Source organism: Heptranchias perlo, chromosome 9 (genome assembly GCF_035084215.1).
Source record: "Heptranchias perlo isolate sHepPer1 chromosome 9, sHepPer1.hap1, whole genome shotgun sequence".
Taxonomy (NCBI): Eukaryota; Metazoa; Chordata; class Chondrichthyes; order Hexanchiformes; family Hexanchidae; genus Heptranchias; species Heptranchias perlo.
The window spans coordinates 8,196,228-8,218,868 of record NC_090333.1 but is presented as its reverse complement, the minus strand read 5'-3'; the positions used below and the strand labels follow the sequence as shown (position 1 = coordinate 8,218,868).

At 42.8% G+C, this 22,641-nt stretch overlaps 1 protein-coding gene across 1 annotated transcript; it reads right to left on the bottom strand.

The window, feature by feature from the left end:
• Positions 1–1,110: 1,110 nt before the first annotated feature.
• On the bottom strand, positions 1,111–21,667 carry LOC137325110 (guanine nucleotide-binding protein G(I)/G(S)/G(O) subunit gamma-5-like). The gene is made up of 3 exons (XM_067989828.1): positions 21,493–21,667; positions 8,975–9,126; positions 1,111–3,482 (listed from the first exon to the last, which is right to left on the bottom strand). Exons 1-2 carry the CDS (start codon positions 21,571–21,573, stop codon positions 9,001–9,003), a joined length of 207 nt encoding a protein of 68 aa, XP_067845929.1. The 5' UTR covers positions 21,574–21,667; the 3' UTR covers positions 1,111–3,482; positions 8,975–9,000.
• Between the last annotated feature and the right edge of the window lie 974 nt (positions 21,668–22,641).

Here is a 22,641-nt window from a genome sequence, read left to right as displayed (position 1 = left end):
ATTGTACACAGCGTGTGGAAGAAATGGGCTTGCTGGCTTTTTCTCATTCCATACTTGACCTCAAAAGAATTGTTCACGGCCTTTCAAATTGAGCGGTAAAAGTACGGTTGCAGTAAAGTCCAAGAATGTGCCATATACTATAGTTCTTTCCTCCAGGTCTCAAATCAGCATTATGCAGTGGTTAGCACAAGTGATTTCATGATCTCTTGCAAATTGCTACACTTAGCGTGTGATTTGATGCCAAGACATGATTCTATATTAGAATCACACAGCACTGAAGGAGGCCATTCAGCCCATTGTGCCTGTGCCGGCTCTTTGAAAGAGCTATCCAATTAGTCCCGCTCTTTCCCCTTAGCCCTGCAATTTTTTTCATTTTTCAGTATTTGTCCAATTCCCTTTTGACAGTTACTATTGAATCTGCTTCTACTGCCGTTTCAGCCAGTTCATTCCAGATCTCGCTGAGTTTTTAAAAAAAAATTCTCATCTCCCCGCTGGCTTTTTTGCCAATTATTTTATATCTTGGAGTAAAATGGCTGGCATATTGTGCTATAAATCATTTGCCCCCAGCTTAACAGCAGCTGGCTTGCTCTGTGGCTTAATTTACTAGCTCATTTTCTGGATACCACCCCCCCCACCCTTTCACTGTGTTGTAACTTTTTTGACCTGTGTGGACACAGAATTTCTATGAATATGAATGTTAATTTATTTGTGACTTCATTGCATTAGGTACTGTAGGTGCTTTATTGGCCTTAAAATTAAGGAAATGAGTGCAAATAGGATCAGTTGAATAGTCCGTAGTGGGGACGGTAAGTATAATGTAGTTTGAAATACCACAAAAATTAACACTACTGTGTGTTTGTCATTGGTAGTCATTGGCTGGGTATGTGATAATGCAGTGGTTAGACTTTGGATTCAAAGTGTCCTCTGCTTGCTCTATGGGTCCTACATAAAATGAGCTGAGGTAATCTCAACCTAATTCCTCATAGGCACAAAACTGCCACTTAATTTGGCATGAATTGTGCCACTCAATTGTATAATCGCACTCCAAAGTCATAGTACAGTTAGTGTGAGATACGGGTATGAATAAATGGCAACACTTGAAATAGGTGCTTGTTGGAGGCAGAATAGATGGAACTTTTATTTCTGATCCCGGGAGTGCTTGGTGCATACATAAGTTACCTAAAATGAAAGGCTGACATTTCCTCACCTTGAGCACAAAAGTCAAGCAAACAAAAAAAAAATACTCGTGGTGCAGTTTGGTTTTAATTGAGAATTGAATGTTTCTAACCCAATCCAGGACATGTGAAACGGTTCAATATATGAATCAGCTTTGCTCCCTTTACCGCCATTGTAGCTGATCATGAGAATTGCAGTATAATTAACTTGCCAAAGGGCAACTCCTAATCTTCATTTTTATTGAAGGAATTTGATCCTTAAAGGCACAGCCTATGCTGTAGCATTACATAACAGTCTAAAGGAAGTGGAGACAAGATATGGCCATTTTTAATTGATTGGGTACTGTATATACTAATGTCTAAGACTGGAAATGCATGTCTGTGCTTGGGGCAAAAGTGGGGAGAGGGGCCTGATTTATATACAGGTCAAATCTTCATTCAGGTTTCCCTCTTAGTGGATTTAGCTGTTGCTCTGCTAGTGCTGTGATATTTAAGTCGCAACCTTCACCCTCTCTAAGTCCAAGCTTGCAGTGTTGATTTAAAATCTGAGACGGGCGGCAGAGAGATACAGGCAGAGAAGATTTAAAATCAGCAGTAGCTGGCAAGGACTGGACGCTGGGAGGTAAAGCTTATGAAAATGACCGTCGAGCCTATCCACACTTACCCTCTCTACACAATAGTGAAACTCCAACCGCTTCAAATGCGGATGCTTGGGAAAGCTTATGACCAATTTCAGCAAAATCCCTGGGAAATTCCTCCCTAACTCTACAAGGCAATCAGACAGCCTCGAAGAAACATAGGCTCAATGCTGAACTTTGCATATATTTTATAGACCTGACCTATTGCTGTCCACTTTTCAATAGCTTATCTAACACTGCTAGTTCCAATCCATTCATAATTTTAAAGACCTCAATCATATACAACCTTTCTCAATGATATGTCTCCAAATTGAAAAACCAAACTCTCCACGCCAATCCTTGTAACAGGGCTAAGTTTAGATATTGTTCTTGTTACCCATTTTTTGCATCCTCTCTAGTGTCTTGATATCTGTAACTAGATGTGGTAACAAAAATATTTCCCAGTGAGAATGCACAAAAGCTCATATAATCAAAGTGTAATACTTTGTCGATCTAGCAATACTTTCCACAACCTTATTTGCTTTCTCTTATATCTGGCTAAACTTTACTGACTGGTTCCTTTCCTGCCCTTTACTTTTAATAGGTAGTCAGGCATGAAACGTACATGTCTTTAGTTACCCCCCCCCCCCAGCATATAACTTCATATTAAATTACAGCAGATATTTATTAACCCATCCACTTACCTAAAGCAGCTTGCAAACAGCTAATGTCCTTATTTCATATATCTTATCTGCAAATTTATGCCCTCAAGGCTGATAAAAGTAATGAACAGTAAAGGACCAAGTACAGAACCCTACTTGTCACCCAACCCTCATTTAAGTCCTTCCCATTAATAATTGCTCCCTCTTTATATAACTTCAACTACCTCCCAATCCATCCTGCTATTTCCCCCCAATAATACTGAGACATTTAATTTTCTGTCTGATAGCTATCTAGTGGACCTTTGCAAAAGCTCTTTCCGGAAAGCTTATGCAGACAATTTCCAGTACATCTCCATCCACTTTAGTGAGGTCATATTGAATCAGTCCCATAACCATGGTACTCTCAAAGTATCTCGAGCAGGACCATTTAAGCTACCCCCTTATCCTCGGAAACCGTAAATCGCAGCTACTAAAAGTATTAACCACCGCCTCACATATGATATCCCATGTCACTAGCTGAGAAGAACAGAGACAAGATAAGAATTTTGTCGGCAAGAAACATTGTAATGTTGAACGTTTTATGAGAATCATGGAATTTTTTTGGGGGGGGAGGGGGGGTTGGGGTGGAAGTTGTTCAACCTTATACACTAGTATATACAGTATACTTTCACTTGATGGGTTTGACTATATAAAATACATAAATCAAGGCAGATCTTTATTTATTTCTTTTCCTCTACCAGTGTACAAAGTTTTCTAGAAATAGGATTGTGCACAAGCAGCAACTAAAATTGTACATACAGCACCTCATTGCTTCAACGAGGTAGGTGTAAATCGGTATCAAAGAACAGGCAATTTACAAAGTGACAGGAAGGAAAGTTGGCACAGATTTTTAAAGAGGCTTTTAAAACAGATCCAACATGGCTTGTCCATTGGTCTAAAGGCCACTGAGAATCAGGATTAGTGTAAACATCTTCATTGTTTTCAGAACATGCACCAAGGGTGAATTTCCCACTTAAGACCCAGAAAACCTGTAAGGAGGGAAAGCAAATTTATGGAACAAAGATTAATTTACAGAAATCATTAGTGGCTGTAACACTCCTCAAAAAAAAACAACTCAAGAGCCTCTTTCTGAGACGAGGGGTAACAGTCAACTTCAAGTCAAGGGAAAGGAAACTCTCACACAATGGTGGCTGGTCTGCTGATGCCTGTTGTGTTCCCACCAAAGTTGAATTTTACCCCCACGGTCTCTTCCCCCCTCCTTCAAAAAAAAGACAATGCCTGAAACGTTTTATTTTATTGTACAAGTTAACTACATATGAGAGCATAATGTAAATTATGTTTACATCTGACTACAGGACATAAAAAGGCAGGATTGGGATAGGAGAACTCCCCTGCCAATCTCATGTTACTGCTAATGTACACAGATTAGGTCATCATCCCTGCTCTCTTCTTCCCTCTCGCACCCCGCCCTCCAGGGGAAAAAAATACCATTGCAATAACTCAACTCTCCCTCCTCCCCCCTCCCCCCTCCCCCCCCCCCCCCCCCCCCACCCAGCCCACTTATAGCAAGTATTCTCTATTGATACCGTCTTTCAGTCAGAAAGGACATAATAATCCATTATCAACTCTTCAGGAGTTACTTAGTGTGTAAAGAGGCAGGAATGTTAGCTCTTCTTTGATCAATGATAGGAGGTGCTATACCACCAAACTGAGCCATGGGGTGGTACGACATTTTTTTTTTATTCGTTCATGGGATGTGGGCATCGCTGGCGAGGCCAGCATTTATTGCCCATCCCTAATTGCCCTCGAGAAGGTGGTGGTGAGCCGCCTTCTTGAACCGCTGCAGTCCGTGTGGTGAAGGTTCTCCCACAGTGCTGTTACGCGCTGAGGGAGTGCTGCAATGTTGGCAGCACCTCTTTTTCAGATGAGATGTTGTACTAAGACCTATCTTCCTGCTTTGGTGGACACAAAGATCCCTTGGCACTATTTCAAAGAGGAATTCTCCCAATGAACTCGCCAACATTCCTCCCTCAACCACCACCAAAAAAAAAACCTGACTCTTTTGCTGCCTGTGGGCCTCCATAGCCAGTGACTGCACTTCAAAAGTAGTTAATTAGTTGTGAAATGCTTTAAGATGTCCTGAGAATGTGATACGGTGTTACATAAATGGCATATCTTTGATTCCTAGCAATAGATAAAACACTATGGACCAGACTTTGTTGAAAAAAAACGGCATCTGAATGACACGCGCCGTTATTAATGCGCAAATCGGCCAGCAATTTGTAGCGCGGAATCGTGTTTAACTAACTTGATATAGAGTATTTTGATGAGGTAACAGAGAGGATAGATGGGGGCAATGCAGCTGATGTATATATGGATTTTCAAAAAGCGTTTGATAAAGTGCCACATGGTAGGCTTGCTATAAAGATTGCGGCCCATGGAATAAAGGGGGCAAAAACAACATGGATACAGAATTGGATAAATGACAGGAAACGGTAGTGGTGAATGGTTGTTTTTCGGACCGGAGGGAGGTGTACTGTGTTGTTCCCCAGGGGTCAGTGCCAGGACCACTGCTTTTCTTGATATATATTAATGACTTGGCCTTGGGAGTACAGGGCACAATTTCAAAATTTGCGGGTGACACAAAACTTGGAAGGGTAGTGAATAGTGAGGAGGATAGAGAAACGCTAGTGGCATGGGTGGACACGTGACAGATGAAGTTTAATGCGAGGTGATGCATTTCAGTAGGAAAAATGAGAAAGCAGGGCAAAGACCAAGGGAAGTCTAGATTAAACTGCATTTATTTCAATGCAAGAAGTCTGATGGGCAAGGCAGATGAACTCAGGGCATGGATGGGCACATGGGACTGGGATGTTATAGCTATTACTGAAACATGGCTAAGGGAGGGGCAGGACTGGCAGCTCAATGTTCCAGGGTACAGATGCTATAGGAAAGATAGAGCAGGAGGTAAGAGAGGAGGGGGAGTTGCGTTCTTGATTAGGGAGAAAATCACGGCAGTAGTGAGAGGGGATATATTCGAGGGTTCGCCCACTGAGTCTATATGGGTAGAACTGAAAAATAAGAAGGGAGAGATCACGTTGATAGGATTGTACTACAGACCCCCAAATAGTCAACGGGAAATTGAGGAGCAAATATGTAAGGAGATTACAGACAGCTGCAAGAAAAATAGGGTGGTAATAGTAGGGGACTTTAACTTTCCCAACATTGACTGGGACAGCCATAGCATTAGGGGCTTGGATGGAGAGAAATTTGTTGAGTATATTCAGGAGGAATTTCTCATTCAGTATGTGGATGGCCCGACTAGAGAGGGGGCAAAACTTGACCTCCTCTTGGGAAATAAGGAAGGGCAGGTGACAGAAGTGTTAGTGAGGGATCACTTTGGGACCAGTGATCATAATTCCATTAGTTTTAGGATAGCTATGGAGAATGATAGGTCTGGCCCAAAAGTTAAAATTCTAAATTGGGGAAAGGTCAATTTTGATGGTATTAGACAGGAACTTTCAGAAGTTGATTGGGAGAGTCTGTTGGCAGGCAAAGGGACGTCTGGTAAGTGGGAGGCCTTCAAGAGAGTGTTAACCAGGGTTCAGGGTAAGCACATTCCTTATAAAGTGAAGGGCAAGGCTGGTAGAAGTAGGGAACCTTGGATGACTCGGGAGATTGAGGCCCTAGTCAGAAAGAAGGAGTATAGAGATTGCCGGAGTAGAGTTAAGAGAGAAATCAGGAGGGCAAAAAGGGGATATGAGATTGCTTTGGCAGATAAGGCAAAGGTGATTCCAAAGAGCTTCTACAAATACATAAAGGGCAAAAGAGTAACTAGGGAGAGAGTAGGGCCTCTGAAGGATCAACAAGGTCATCTATGTGCGGAACCACTAGAGATGGGTGAGATCCTAAATGAATATTTCGCATCGGTATTTACGGTTGAGAAAGGCATGGATGTTAGGGAAATTGGGGAAATAAATAGTGATGTCTTGAGGAGTGTACATATTACAGAGAGGGAGGTGCTGGAAGTCTTAACGCGCATCAAGGTAGATAAATCTCCGGGACCTGATGAAATGTATCCCAGGATGTTATGGGAGGTTAGGGAGGAAATTGCGGGTCCCCTAGCAGAGATATTTAAATCATCGACAGCTACAGGTGAGGTGCCTGAAGATTGGAGGGTAGCAAATGTTGTGCCTTTGTTTAAGAAGGGCGGCAGGGAAAAGCCTGGGAACTACAGACCGGTGAGCCTGACATCTGTAGTGGGTAAGTTGTTAGAGGGTATTCTGAGAGACAGGATCTACGGGCATTTGGAGAGGCAGGGACTGATTAGGAACAGTCAGCATGGTTTTGTGAGAGGAAAATCATGTCTCACAAATTTGATTGAGTTTTTTGAAGGGGTAACCAAGAAGATAGATGAGGGCTGTGCAGTAGACGTGGTCTACATGGACTTTAGCAAAGCCTTTGACAAGGTACCGCATGGTAGGTTGTTACATAAGGTTAAATCTCACAGGATCCAAGGTGAGGTAGCCAATTGGATACAAAATTGGATTGACGACAGAAGACAAAGGGTGGTTGTAGAGGGTTGTTTTTCAAACTGGAGGCCTGTGACCAGCGGTGTGCCTCAGGGATCAGTGCTGGGTCCGCTGTTATTTGTTATTTATATTAATAATTTGGATGAGAATTTAGGAGGCATGGTTAGTAAGTTTGCAGATGACACCAAGATTGGTGGCATTGTGGACAGTGAAGAAGGTTATCTAGGATTGCAACGGGATCTTGATAAATTGGGCCAGTGGGCCGATGAATGGCAGATGGAGTTTAATTTAGATAAATGTGAGGTGATGCATTTTGGTAGATCAAATCGGGCCAGGACCTACTCTGTTAATGGTAGGGCGTTGGGGAGTGTTATAGAACAAAGAGATCTAGGAGTACAGGTTCATAGCTCCTTGAAAGTGGAGTCACAGGTGGATAGGGTGGTGAAGAAGGCATTCAGCATGCTTGGTTTCATTGGTCAGAACATTGAATACAGGAGTTGGGATGTCTTGTTGAAGTTGTACAAGACATTAGTTAGGCCACACTTGGAATACTGTGTACAGTTCTGGTCACCCTATTATAGAAAGGATATTATTAAACTAGAAAGAGTGCAGAAAAGATTTACTCGGATGCGACCGGGACTTGATGGTTTGACTTATAGGGAGAGGTTGGATAGGCTGGGACTTTTTTCCCTGGAGAGTAGGAGGTTTCGGGGTGATCTTATAGAAGTCTATAAAATAATGAGGGGCATAGATAAGGTAGATAGTCAAAATCTTTTCCCAAAGGTAGGGGAGTCTATAACGAGGGGGCATAGATTTAAGGTGAGAGGGGAGAGATACAAAAGGGTCCAGAGGGGCAATTTTTTCACTCAAAGGGTGGTGAGTGTCTGGAACGAGCTGCCAGAGGCAGTAGTAGAGGCGGGTACAATTTTGTCTTTTAAAAAGCATTTGGACAGTTACATGGGTAAGATGGGTATAGAGGGATATGGGCCAAGTGCAGGCAATTGGGACTAGCTTAGTGGTATAAACTGGGCGACATGGACATGTTGGGCCGAAGGGCCTGTTTCCATGTTGTAAACTTCTATGATTCTATGATTCAAACGAGAGGGCCCAATTCTAAAAGGGGTAGAGGAACAGGGATCTGGGGGAATATTTGCACAAATCGTCGATGGTGGCAGGGCAAGTTGAGAAAGCAGTTTAAAAAAGCATATAAGGTCCTGGGCTTTATAGATAGAGGCATAGAGTACAAAAGCAAGGAAGTTACGATGAACCTTTATAAAACACTGGTTCAGCCACAACTGGAGTATTGTGTCCAATTCTGGGCACTGCACTTTAGGAAGGATGTGAAGGCCTTAAAGAGGGTGCAGAGGAGATTTACTAGAATGATTCCAGAGATGAGGGAGTTAAATTACGTGGATAGACTAGAGAAGCTGGGGTTGTTCTCCTTGGAACAAAGAAAGTTGCGAGGAGATTTGATAGAGGTATTCAAAATCATGAAGGGTCTAGGCAGAGTGGATAGAGAGAAACCGCTCCCATTGGTTGAAGGGTCAAGTACCAGAGGGCATAGATTTAAGGTGATTGGCAAAAGAACCAAAGGTGATATGAGGAAAAACTTTTTTACACACAGCGAGTGGTTGGGATCTGGAATGCACTGCCCGAGGGAGTGGTGGAGGCAGATTCAATCATGGCCTTCAAAAGGGAACAGGATAAGTACTTGAAACGAAAAAATATGCAGGGCCATGGGGATAGTGCGGGGGAATGGGACTAGCTGGATTGCTCATGCATAGAGCCAGCACGGACTTGATGGGCCGAATAGCCTCCTTCGGTGCTGTAACCTTTCTATGATCACATCAACGAATCCAGAACAAACATAGGCCCTTCGTGTTGAAGCCAAAAAAGGAATTTAAAATCACTATCTACTTTTATTTAAAAGACCTGGAACGTGAATAACATCAGTCTATTCGGAAAACTGAGGAGATGGATTTACTTACCAAAAGAAAGTAGAATCACATTTCAGCTACAATAGCAAACAGGGCTTCGGTGGCCTAAAAGGATTAGTATTTGGATGTATTCCCATCAGTAAAGGATCCTGTTGTGCATTCTGCAGGCAGAACTGCTTCAGATCTGTGGCTGCTTGAGACACCTTTTTTGGTGGGAGGAAAAGAGAAGAAACAAGAGAGTTAAAGTTATAGTTTATTTTATGGCCTTCATGACATTTGGTATGATGCATTTTGGAAGGAAGACTGAGGAGAGAGGTAACATAAACTAAATGGTACAATATTAAAGGGGGTGCATGAACAGACTGACCTGGGAGTTTACATATTCAAATCTTTGAAGATGGCAGGACAAGTTGAGAAGGCTGTTAAAAAAGCATATGGGATCCTGGGCTTTATTAATAGAGGCCTAGAGTACAAAAGCAAGGAAGTTATGCTAAACCGTTATATAACACTGGTTTGGCCTCAGCTGCTGTATTGTGTTCAACTGTGGGCACCGCACTTTAGGAAGGATGTCAAGGCCTTACAGAGGGTGCAGAAGAGATTTACTAGAATGGTACCAGGGATGAGGGACTTCAGTTATGTGGAGAGTTTGGATAAGCTGGGTTTGTTCTCTTTAGAACAGAGGGGAGATTTAATAGAGGTGTTCAAAATTTTGAGGGATTTTGATAGAGTACAAAGGGAGAAACTCTTTCCACTGGAAGGCAGGTCAGTAATCAGAGGACACAGATTTAAGGTAATTGACAAAAGAACCAGAGGGGAGATGAGGAGAAATTTTTTTACGGAGCAAGTTGTTATGAACTGGAATGCACTGCCTGAAAGGGTGGTGGAAGCAGATTCAATAGTAACTTTCAAAGGGGAATTGGATAAATACTTGAAAAGGAAAATTTTGCAGGGCTATGAGGAAAGAGCAGGGGAGTGGGGCTAATTGGATAACTCTTTCAAAGAGTCGGCACAGGCAAGATGAGCCAAATGGCCTCCTTCTGTGCTGTATGATTTATAGTGCACTCATCTGTGCTGAAAATAGACAATTTATTGACTAATATTCTGGTCAGACTTGACATCGAATCTCAGGAATTTTAATATAATTTTCCTAGGTGCCTTAAAAAATATGATCACAGGAACAGGACGCGGGTTCACAATCTGTCTAGAAAACACCACTCACAAGGAAAAGGAAAGGAGGGGCAAGGATATATAATCTTGTTCATCTGAGAGCACATCAGGTATATATTTGTACCAAGGTAGGCCGGGCCACTGGTTTATGGTGATTTAAATAAGCCACATTGTGTTTTCATTATATCGGATTCCAGGACTTTTACATGCATTAGGGATTGCATTCTGCAATTCTGTTCATTTTTCTGGGCAAACTGCAAACCAATTGCATTAACTTCTGGGGGCCCCTGGGAAAGGAACAGAACAGAGAGAGAAAAAAACATCACACTTGAGCCAAAATACTTTAATATTGTGCAAATATGCTTCTTGTGTAATACTCATAATTCATAACTTCAAACTGCTCCCCTTCCCACCACTGTTTCAAGATACTCTCTGACGAACCGAAGATTGGAAAGACAAAAATCTAAAGTGTACCATTGGCTGTTTTCCACAGTTCAAGTAAACAAAGTCTGTACCTGCTCACCATTACACATCACTGAAATCCTAGTGAAGAGAAACAGTACAACTGCCCCTGCATGAAATGGTGTGGAGATGCCGGTGATGGACTGGGGTTGACAATTGTAAACAATTTTACAACACCAAGTTATAGTCCAACGATTTTATTTGAAAATCACAAGCTTTCGGAGGCTTCCTCCTTCCTCAGGTGAATGTGGAAATGAAATCCTCGAATTTATAAATCACAGAACAATACCTGGTGATTACAGATAGTCTTTCCAACTGCCCGTTGCCAAGGCAATCGTGATCTGTAGTCCTTTCGGGATCTTGTCTGCTTTCTTGCAGCTCTGTAAAAACTTGATGTCTTGTGTCTATATGCGCGATCTTCTTGGATATCCTTTCCACTGTGAGCCGGCAGTTTGTGGTGTCGATGGTAGTCATGATGTGGAGATGCCGGTGATGGACTGGGGTTGACAATTGTAAACATGCATGAAAAGTTCACCGTTTTACTGACGTACTAGGAAACCACCGTTATGAGCAGCTAACTCACCACCAGAAATAGGCTGACTGCCCGGTCATTCTGGAAATCGGAGGATCTTGCAAGTTTTTTCTTCTTGTACCCATCCCGATTTAAGCGCACTCCTGATTCCAGAGTAGACCCACGAAGGCAGAGAAAGAAGATGCACTTTTCTATCCTCTCCTCCCAATTAAGTTAAGGGCTGTAGAGTTGACTAATTCCACGATAGAAGAATACAGCAGCATAAGTTCAAGATGGAAGAGAGTGGAAGCAAATTTTCATTGGACAAAAGTCACCAAACAAAGTAGATGGGTCGTCATCCAAGACATCTCCAACTGGCTGGTCGAAGCTATTCATTGAAATTCAGCACAAGAATTGGGCACTTCACACTTGCAAACAGAGAAGTTACATGCAACCATCCACCCTATCGGACAGATGTTTTGGTTCTTTTTGACAGGGCAGGAGGTTGAAATCTGGTCCCCCAATTGTTGGGTGAGCACATGGCTGGAGACCACCCAAGTCTCACAGAACATAAGTTGAGAGTTGGCTTCAACAACTTCCCATTATTTGATGCAGAGTTCAGGAGATAGTGGTTGTTACCTTTGACGTGTACGTGGTTTACAATGTAGGATTCCCCTTCTGCTGTTCGAGGAGCTGGCCAGTAGATGGTGGACAGCTATTTGGCAAGAAGCTACCTTCCTGAAGACGAGCATTAGCCTTTCTGCATCCTTTCATCATTCAACTCAAAATCAAAACTAGTTCAAAACTAGAGGCCATAAATATAAGAGTGTCACTAATAAATCCAATAAAGAATTCATGAGAAACATCTTTACTCAGAACGTGGAACTCGCTACCACATGGAGTAGTTGAGGTGATTACATAGAATGTACAGCACAGAAACAAGCCATTCAGTCCAACAGGTCCATGCCGGTATTCATGCTCCACATGAGCCTCCTTCCACCTGTCTTCATAGAAAACATAGAAAATAGAGCAGGAGTAGGCCATTCGGCCCTTCAAGCCTGCTTTGCCATCCAATATGATCATGGCTGATCCTCGAAGTACCATATTCCCGCTCTCTCCCCATACCCCTCGATGCCTTTTGTGTCTAGAAATCTATCGAGCTCCTTCTTAAATATATTCAGTGACTTGGCCTCCACAGCCTTCTGTGGTAGAGAATTCCACAGGTTCACCACCCTCAGTGAAGAAATTTCTCCTCATCTCAGTCCTCAATGTCCTACCTGTATCCTGAGACTTTGAACCCTCGTTCTGGACCCCCCCAGCCAGGGGAAACATCCTCCTGCATCCAGACTGTCTAGACCTGTCATCTAACCCCATCAACATCCTTTTATTCCTTTCTTCCTCGTGTGTTTATCTAGCTTCCCCTCAACGAGCTTCAACTACTCCTTGTAGTAGCAAGTTCCACATTCTAACTACTCTCTGGGTAAAGAAGTTTCTCCTGAATTCCGCCAGACACATGCCAGGCAATGACCATCTCCAATGAGAGAGTCTAACCACCTCCCCTTGACATTCAACGGCATTACCATCGTCGAATCCCCCACCATCAACATCCTAGGGGTCACCATTGACCAGAAACTTAACTGGACCAGCGACATATATACTGTGGCTACAAAAGCAGGTCAGAGGCTGGGTATTCTGCAGCGAGTGACTCATCTCCTGACTCCCCAACGCCTTTCCACCATCTACAAGGCACAAGTCAGGAGTGTGATGGAATACTCTCCACTTGCCTGGATGAGTGCAGCTCCGACAACACTCAAGAAGTTCGACATCATCCAGGACAAAACAGCCCACTTGATAGGCACCCCATCCACCACCTTAAACATTCATTCCCTCCACCGTGGCTGCAGTGTGTACCATCTACAAGATGCACTGCAGCAACTCGCCAAGGCTTCTTCGACAGCACCTCCCAACCTGCGACCTCTACCACCGAGAAGGACAAGAGCAGCAGGCACATGGGAACAACACCACCTGCACGTTCCCCTCCAAATCACACACCATCCCGACTTGGAAATATATCGCCGTTCCTTCATCGTTGCTGGGTCAAAATCCTGGAACTCCCTACCTAACAACACTGTGGGAGAACCTTCACCACACGGACTGCAGCGGTTCAAGGCGGCGGCTCACCACCACCTTCTCAAGGGCTATAATAAAGTCATATCCAGCTACAAGACACAAAGCAAATAAGCACTGAACAACAGGAGCTTTGGCCGACATTAGCCCTGCTTTGCATAGCAGTACTCAATTAGCTACAGGTTTATGGTAGAAATGCTGGTACCAATATTCTCATTGCTTAGTGTGAGCTGCATGTTTCAGTACAATTTTAAAAAATCAAAAATTAGTAAATATAGTGGTACGTTGCTCTACAAATCAATGGGTGGGGAAAGAGAGTGAAGAGAATTAGTTCCAAGAGATGAAGGTAAATGGCCAGACCCATAGACACTACAAACCCAGAAAACTTTTTTTTTAAATGCAAATTGGAACAGGGAGTAATGATTAGATGCTGGCAAACTTGTGTTCTAAAAGCATGAAGGTCATTTGAGGAAGGAAAGGAGTTCCAGAACTCTGAGCTCCTAGGGAAACGAGTTAGGGAGCAAGAAACAGTTTGACAAGTGTAGAAATGCATAAAGAGTTACTTGACCATACTAATGTAGAAATGCATGAACAGTTACTTGACCATATTAAAGAAGAAATGCATGATGGATATTTGACCATGTTAATTCTTTGGCTCACATAATGGGGTAGCTACAGCACACACACAGAAAGACACAATTGTGTAATTACGTTTAAGCCTTGGTATGTTGATAATTAAGTTGGCTGTGCAGGTGCTTAGTACTATCTGGCCCCCCCTAGCAGATAAGGGTATTGCTGACTATAAAATATAATGAGAATACAGTTTCTTGAGAGGCCATGTGGCCTTGAGACTGACTTCAGCCCTACCGATAACCAGCTCAGGAATGTGGGGAGGATAATGTGCTCAGGCCTACGAGGCCTACGTGCCAAAATAGGAATGAGCTATGGACATCCAGAGGGGGCAGGCTCACTAATTGATTGACCAACTACCTGAACCAATAAAGAATGTACGTGTGCGCCCATATTCTACACAGGTGGGCGTACACCATTAACTGTATAAACCTAAGCTGTCTCAATGACTCGACAAAGTTGTGCCTCCAATCATGGCTTGAGGGCGCACTTCCCTTGTATACAAGTCAATTAAAGTAAAACTTTTCCCTTTGTGATACTGGTCTGAGTGTGTTAGTGCATTGGTATAGCGTTAAGTTTCGACACAAGTCCTATGCCAAACATAATGAGAACAGAGGGAGATGAACGATTATACAGGAGGAGGTATCTGGAGTCTAGAAGGAACAACAGAGGAAAGTTTGATGTAATCTAAATCCCCATAAACGAGATTTCACGGAAAGGATGGTCAGACATCTCTGAGAGAGAACACTTTTAAATCCTAAAGTTTAAGGGAAGGATAGAACAGAAGACATCCAGTTTGATCTCATTATGCAGGACCAATAGTGATCATAACACGATCGAGTTCAATGTAGTGTTTGAAAGGGAAAAAAGTGAATCAGCTGCTAAGATTCTAGACTTGGGTAAGGCCGACTTCAATGGGATGAGACAGAGACTGTCCACAGTAAAGTGGGCAAATCTGTTAATGGGTAAAACGACTGATGATCAGTGGGAAATGTTTAAAGAAACATTTAACGAGATACAGAACCGGTTTATACCCCTGAGGGGCAAGAACTCTACTTGCCAAAAAAAACAGCCATGGACAACTAAAGAGGTTAGGGACAGGATGAGACATAAGGAAAGGGCATACAAAAAGGCAAAAAATGGCACATATCCTGGCGAATGGGAAAGATACAAAGATCAACAAAGGGTCACAAAACAGATAGTAAGAGCTACAAAAAGAGAGTATGAAAAGAAACTTGCAAGGGATATCAAAACCAATACGAAGAACTTTTATAGTTATATTAGGAAAAAGAGTGTGGTCAGGAGCAGTGTTGGCCCCTTAAAAACTGAAAGTGGGGATATTGTCATTGACAATGGGGAAATGGCGGACATGTTGAATAATTACTTTGCGTCAGTATTTACAGTCGAAAAAGAGGATAGCATGCCGGAAATCCCAAGAAAACTAATATTGAATCGGGGACAGGGACTCGATAAAATTAACATAAGTAAAGCAACAGTAATGAAGAAAATAATAGCACTAAAGAGTTACAAATCCCCAGGACCAGATGGTTTCCATCCCAGGATTTTAAAGGAAGTAGGTGAGCTGATTGCAGATGCCCTAACTATAATCTTTCAAAGTTCTCTAGATTGGAAAATTGCACGTCACTCCGCTTTTTAAGAAAGGAGAGAGAGGAAAACCGGGGAATTATAGACCAGTTAGCCTAACATCTGTTGTGGGGAAATTGCTGGAGTCCATAATTAAGGATAGGGTGACTGAACACCTCGAGAATTTTCAGTTAATCAGAGAGAGCCAGCATGGATTTGTGAAAAGTAGGTCGTGCCTGACAAACCTGATTGAATTTTGTGAAGAGGTGACTAAAGTAGTGGACAGGGGAATGTCAATGGATGTTATTTATATGAACTTCCAGAAGGCATTTGATAAGGTCCCACATAAGAGGCTGTTAGCTAAGTTGGAAGCTCATGGAATCGAGGGAAAAGTACGGACTTGGTTAGGAAATTGGCTGAGCGAAAGGCGATAGAGAGTAGGGATAATGGGTAAGTATTCACATTGGCAGGATGTGACTAGTGGAGTCCTGCAGGGATCTGTCTTGGGGCCTCAATTATTCACAATATTTATTAACGACTTAGATGAAGGCATAGAAAGTCTCATATCTAAGTTTGCCGATGACACAAAGATCGGTGGCATTGTGAGCAGTGTAGATGGAAACATAAAATTACAAAGCGATATTGATAGATTAGGTGAATGGGCAAAACTGTGGCAAATGGAATTCAATGTAGACAAATGTGAGGTCATCCACTTTGGATCAAAAAAGGATAGAACAGGGTACTTTCTAAATGGTAAAAAGTTAAAAACAGTGGATGTCCAAAGGGACTTAGGGGTTCAGGTACATAGATCATTGAAGTGTCATGAACAGGTGCAGAAAATAATCAATAAGGCAAATGGAATGCTGGCCTTTATATCTAGAGGACTGGAGTAAAGGGGGCAGAAGTTATGCTGCAGCTATACAAAACCCTGGTTAGACCGCACCTGGAGTACTGTGAGCAGTTCTGGGCACCGCACCTTCGGAAGGACATATTGGCCTTGGAGGGAGTGCAGCGTAGGTTTACTAGAATGATACCCGGACTTCAAGGTTTAAGTTACGAGGAGAGATTACACAAATTGGGGTTGTATTCTCTGGAGTTTAGAAGGTTAAGGGGTGATCTGATCGAAGTTTATAAGATATTAAGGGGAACGGATAGGGTGGATAGAGAGAAACTATTTCCGCTGGTTGGGGATTCTAGGAGTAGGGGGCACAGTCTAAAAATTAGAGCCAGACCTTTCAGGAGTGAGATTAGAAAACATTTCTACACACAAAGGGTGGTAGAAATTTGGAACTCTCTTCCGCAAATAAGGCAATTGATACTAGCTCAATTTATAAATTTAAATGTGAGATAGATAGCTTTTTGGCAACCAATGGTATTAAGGGATATGGGCCAAAGGCTTATCAAATGAAAAGATCATATCAAATGGCGGAGCAGGCACGAGGGGCTGAATGGCCTACTCCTGTTCCTGTGTTCCTACAAAACCCTAAACTGCATTTTTGAATATTATTTCAAATTGGTGTTTTATGGGACAAATAAGTTTTATTGTTGCCACAACTTGGTTTGTTCCACAATTGATGTAAACAAGATATCTGTAAGAGAAACCTACACCAAGTTTACATTGAAACCAGACATAATTGATAAGCACCCTCAGATACCAGTTTAGCGTCACTTCCTAAAGCTGTGGATTAGAGCCAGACCTTTCAGGAGTGAGATTAGAAAACATTTCTACACACAAAGGGTGGTAGAAGTTTGGAACTCTCTTCCGCAAACGGCAATTGATACTAGCTCAATTGCTAAATTTAAATGTGAGATAGATAGCTTTTTGGCAACCAAAGGTATTAAGGGATATGGGCCAAAGGCAGGTTTATGGAGCTAGATCACAGATCAGCCATGATCTTATCAAATGGTGGAGCAGGCACGAGGGGCTGAATGGCCTACTCCTGTTCCTATGTTCCTAGCTGTCAGAAAGCAGCAATGTCAAGCTACTTCAAGACATCCTTTGTTGCCTCACACAACAGAGATTGAGGACTGTCTCTGGTAACCAACCAAGGACCATGTTTATACTGCTATAGTATTGTTATCAGATCACTTTAAAACCTACACCAGTTCCTGTTCCTATTACAGTTGGTTAATGCTGTCAAGGTCACTGAGTACTGGAACAACTGTTGTACAAGCTTGCAGTTCTCCACAGCTGGATGGAAAGTGGCACTCTGCACAGGGAGGACTGATATAGGAGAAGTGCGAAGTGATACATTTTGGCAGGAAGAACGAGGAGAGGCAATATAAACTAAATGGTACAATTCTAAAGGTGGTGCAGGAACAGAGTGACCTGGGGGTATATGTGCACAAATCTTTGAAGGTGGCAGGACAGGTTGAGAAAGCAGTTAAAAAAGCATACGGGATCCTGGGCTTTATAAATAGGGGCAGAGCAAGGAAGTTATGTTGAACCTTTATAAAACACTGGTTCGGCCACAGCTGGAATATTATGTCCAATTCTGGGCACCGCACTTTAGGAAGGATGTGAAGGCCTTAGAGAGGGTGCAGAAAAGATTTACTAGAATGGTTCCAGGGATGAGGGGCTTAAATTATGTGGATAGACTGGAGAAGCTGGGGTTGTTCTTCTTGGAGCAGAGAAGGTTTAGAGGAGATTTGATAGAAGTGTTCAAAATCATGAACGGTTTTAATAGAGTAAATAAGGAGAAACTGTTCCCATTGGCAGAAGGGTCAAGAATCAGAGGACACAGATTTAAGGTGATTGGCAAAAGAACCAAAGGCGACGTGAGGAAAAACTTTTTTACGCAGCAAGTAGTTAACATCTGGAATGCGCTGTCTTTCAAAAAGGAATTGGATAAATACTTGAAGGGAAAAGATTTGCAGGGCCACGGGGAAAGAGCGGGGAATGGGATTAACTGGATTGCTCTTTCAAAGTGCTAGCATGGGCTCAAAGGGCCAAATGGCCTCCTTCTGCGCTGTAACCATTCTATGAATCACCAAATACCTCCAGCTGCTTTACAAATTACACACTTTATTCAGGAGTATGGTTCATATTTCACAACTTAATTTTTTCAACAAAGCTTAGTCACTGAATCAAGAAACAAATGATCTCCAAGTGGGGTCCTTGGAGAACTAGCTTGTTAACTTTTGATACATTGACAGTTGTAAAGATCACAAAATACCGACGAGGAAAGCCATTCCACCCTTCCATTCAAAATGATTTGAACAGTTCCCTCTTCACAGCGTCCAAATGTTTTTTAAATGATTGAATAGATTCTTAAATGAATCCCTCCGCAGAATTGCCCACCTCTCCCCTCTCCAATCTCACGTCCCCATCTACTCTGGCTTTGTATGCATTCCAATCTCCCTTCGGTCCATCAATGGTAGGGGAACCTTAAGCCACCTTGGGCTCTTACTCTCTAGAACTCCTTCCCTAAACCACTCCTCCTCCACCTTTAAAAAAAAATCTTCTCACAACTCACCTCTCATAACTTGCAACACAGCTCGGTTTCTGATCCCACATTCCTGTTATCCCTATTTTGCCTCAATCCCTCCAGAAGCTCTGTGGGATGCTTTCCACATTAAAAGGTGCCTTTTAAATTCAAGTTGTTGATTTTTACCTCCATTACCCCACCCAATCCACGTGCTAATAACTTTCTTTGGCCATTATCACAAATTTGGTCCAACTAGGCAAGTTTCTAAAAAAATTATAGAACTATCAATATACTGAACAAGCACTGAGCTCAAATAGAATGCACTGCTAATGTAATCATCAAAAGTTTAAAAACAAATTAAGTTTATATCCTAAATTATTAAGAGGAAATACTTACTCGACCAAGATGGCATAAGATTCACCCTGATAGTGTCGAGAGTAATTAAAAGGCCCAGAGAATGTGTGCTGGCATAGCAAAGGGGCCCATGGCAGACTTATAGACTAACTGTTGCAATATGGGCTCTCTCCCCAACGCTCTGTATTTACAGCCAATTTCAGTTTCCTCCGCCATGTTGTGAAAGTTACAACTTTGTATGTGTGGGGCACAGTTTATTGTGATATTTTTGCACTGGAATTTGCAAAGGTTGCTGCTCCTCTCTGATGAGCAGAAGACACCATGAAGTCAGACTGTATTGTTCAGGCTAAAGCTAATGGGATAAATTTACAAAACTTATAATTACACGGAAGCAAAGCACTACTTATACTAGCAAAGGTCCAATCATTCCACAAGGACCTCTGCAGAACATACCTTTTACACAACTCGACAGTCAATAAGATCCCTACAGACTTCCGTAAGCTTTCTGGTATGATGATAGTATGTGGGTGAGGCAATATTCTTGCCTCATCCTAAAGTTAACATGTCAATTACAGATACCGAAACAAAGTCGATAGCTGAGCACTGAACGGAATAGGAAAAAAAAAATCCTGCCGAGTATAACAACAGCAAGAGGCTTCAGAACAAAACTTGCATAGACTAGGCTTGTATTCTCTTGAATATAGAAGATTAAGGGGTGAGCTAATTGAGGTGTTTAAGATGATTGAAGGATTTGATAGGGTAGATCGAGAGAAACTATTTCCTCTAGTGGGAGAGTCCAGCACAAGGGGGCATAACCTTAAAATTAGAGCTCGGCCATTCAGGGGATGATGTCAGGAAGCACTTCTTCACACAAAGGGGAGTGGAAACCTGGAACTCTTCCCCCGAAAAGATGTTGAGACTGGGGGATCAATTGAAAATTTCAAAGCTGAGATCGATAGGTTTTTTTTTGTTAGACAAGGGTATTAAGGGTTAGGGAACCAAGGCGGGTAGATGGAGTTAAGATGCAGATCAGCCATGATCTAACTGAAGGGCGGAACAGGCTGGAGGGGCTGAATGGCCTGTTCCTATGTTCCCAATCAATCAAGTTCAATGGCACTGCAGCTCTTAACAAGCAAATGTTCACTCTCTGCTTCATCGTTAATGCTTTGATGAGATTTAATTGGATATTCTGTCTGATCTGCAATTTAAAGTGCCATAATGTTATCAGCTGGAAGCAGGTTGGAGCTCTGCTTTCTCACAACAACGAAATGGAAGTTTACAAGGCCTTGGGCATTTGCTCATTTCAAGGAAGTGTTTATCTAGTAGATACATGCTCTTTTTCTTTCAAAGAAAGAGGCAGAGGAAAAAAAGAGAACAGTTTTGCCCACAAACATTTGAACGTTTTACTTGGAAATTAAGGTATGAATGGATGGGAAGAAAAACACTGTGAGCAGGTGCCATCCGGTAATCTTTAAACTCTGAACCACCTAAATCCCTTTCAAATATGGTAACTGTCAGATCAAATGGTGACTCCAACCTTACATAAAACACAAAGGAAATAAATGCAGAACTGTTAAGATGCATGTATTTTTTTTTTAAAAGAAGAGTGAGATGTGACCAGACAGGTCATTTTAAAAGGAGAGAAAAGAGGCTCACTCCCAATGGGAGTTAAAGGGTCCAGATGTCAGGGGAACAGCTGAATAAATTTCCTTACCGAAAGGGAGAGAGGAGTCATTTTAAAATAAAAAGCAGTGTTTCGTAAAGTGATTAATTACCCCCGGAGTGGAGATAACAATGTTAGGGTTAAATAAAAATAAAACACACCCCAAACACACACACACACATATACCAAGGGGCAGTGAGCAAACCCAACCCTTGGGGGGGGGGGGTTAGTTAACATTTTGGGACTGCACTACCTGAAAAGGTGGTGGATGCAGATTCAATCTAACTTTTAAAAAGGAATTGGATAAATACGTGAAAAAAGAAACATTTGCAGGGCTATGGGGAAAGAGGGAGGGAGGGACTAACTGGATAGCTCCTTCAAAGAGCCAGCACAGGCACGATGGGCCGAATGGCCTCATCCTGTGCTGTATCATTCTATAATCAGAAGATCAATAAGTCCCACCGTTACTTCCTGCTTTATATTTATATATTTATAATATATTTATATGCTGCCAGTCTGCATGTTAAGAGGAATGGCGTTTACAGATGGCTCTGCTCTGCTCTCCCTCCACCCCACGCCCTTCCCTTCCCTTCCCGGCTCGGCTCGGCTCGGCTCCGACCGCTGCCCCAGCCCCGGAGCTCACCTTCAGCCTCTTGATGCCCGCCTCGGAGCGGAGCTGCTGCACCAGCTTCCTCATAGCGGTAACGTTGGCGGTCGCCGACATGTCCAGCTCTCGGTGTGAAGGGAGGTCGGGGTGAGCAACCTTCTCTCTCTCTCTCTCTCTGCCTGCGTGGGAGTCTCTGAGCTGCGCTGACTCTTTTTCCGGTTTCTCTTATTTCTCTCTCTCTCTCTCTCTTTCTTTCACAGACGTTGCTGGTGCGCCCCGTACCGATCACATCGAGAGAAGCAACAAGAAACTAGACTTAACTCACCAGACTGGGTGGGAGAGAGAACACAAACTAGAGTTAACTCACCAGACTGGGTGGGAGAGAGAACACAAACTAGAGTTAACTCACCAGACTGGGTGGGAGAGAGAACACATACTAGAGTTAACTCACCAGACTGGGTGGGAGAGAGAACACAAACTAGAGTTAACTCACCAGACTGGGTGGGAGAGAGAACACATACTAGAGTTAACTCACCAGACTGGGTGGGAGAGAGAACACATACTAGAGTTAACTCACCAGACTGGGTGGGAGAGAGAACACAAACTAGAGTTAACTCACCAGACTGGGTGGGAGAGAGAACACAAACTAGACTTAACTCACCAGACTGGGTGGGAGAGAGAACACAAACTAGAGTTAACTCACCAGACTGGGTGGGAGAGAACACAAACTAGAGTTAACTCACCAGACTGGGTGGGAGAGATCACAAACGAGAGTTAACTCACCAGACTGGGTGGGAGAGATCACAAACGAGAGTTAACTCACCAGACTGGGTGGGAGAGATCACAAACTAGAGTTAACTCACCAGACCCATTCTGGGTGAATTTCATTTGTCAGAGTTCCGAAGAAGGGTTCACATCCAAAATCTTCTCTCTTTACAGATGGTGACTGACCTGCAGTGTATTTCTGCCACTCTTTTCTGTTTTTAGTAGGGATTATTTTAGCAATAAACTGCCACGCAGTGTTATAGAGACAAAGACAATGTTCAAAATGCAATAGGATGAAGGGAAAAAATTTACAGGGCTATGGGGAGAGAATAGGGGAGTGGGACTAACCGGAAAGCTCTTTCAAAGAGCCGTCACAAGCACAATAGGCCGAATGGCCTCCTTCTGTGCTTTATCATTCTA

Coding starts and splice junctions, on each gene's coding strand:
- LOC137325110 (XM_067989828.1), bottom strand. CDS start 21,573: ATGTCGGCGACCGCCAACGTTACCGCTATGAGGAAGCTGGTGCAGCAG. Junction 9,127..21,492: donor CGGGCATCAAGAGGCTGAAG/GTGAGCTCCGGG, acceptor CCACCAAAAAAG/GTGTCTCAAGCAGCCACAGA.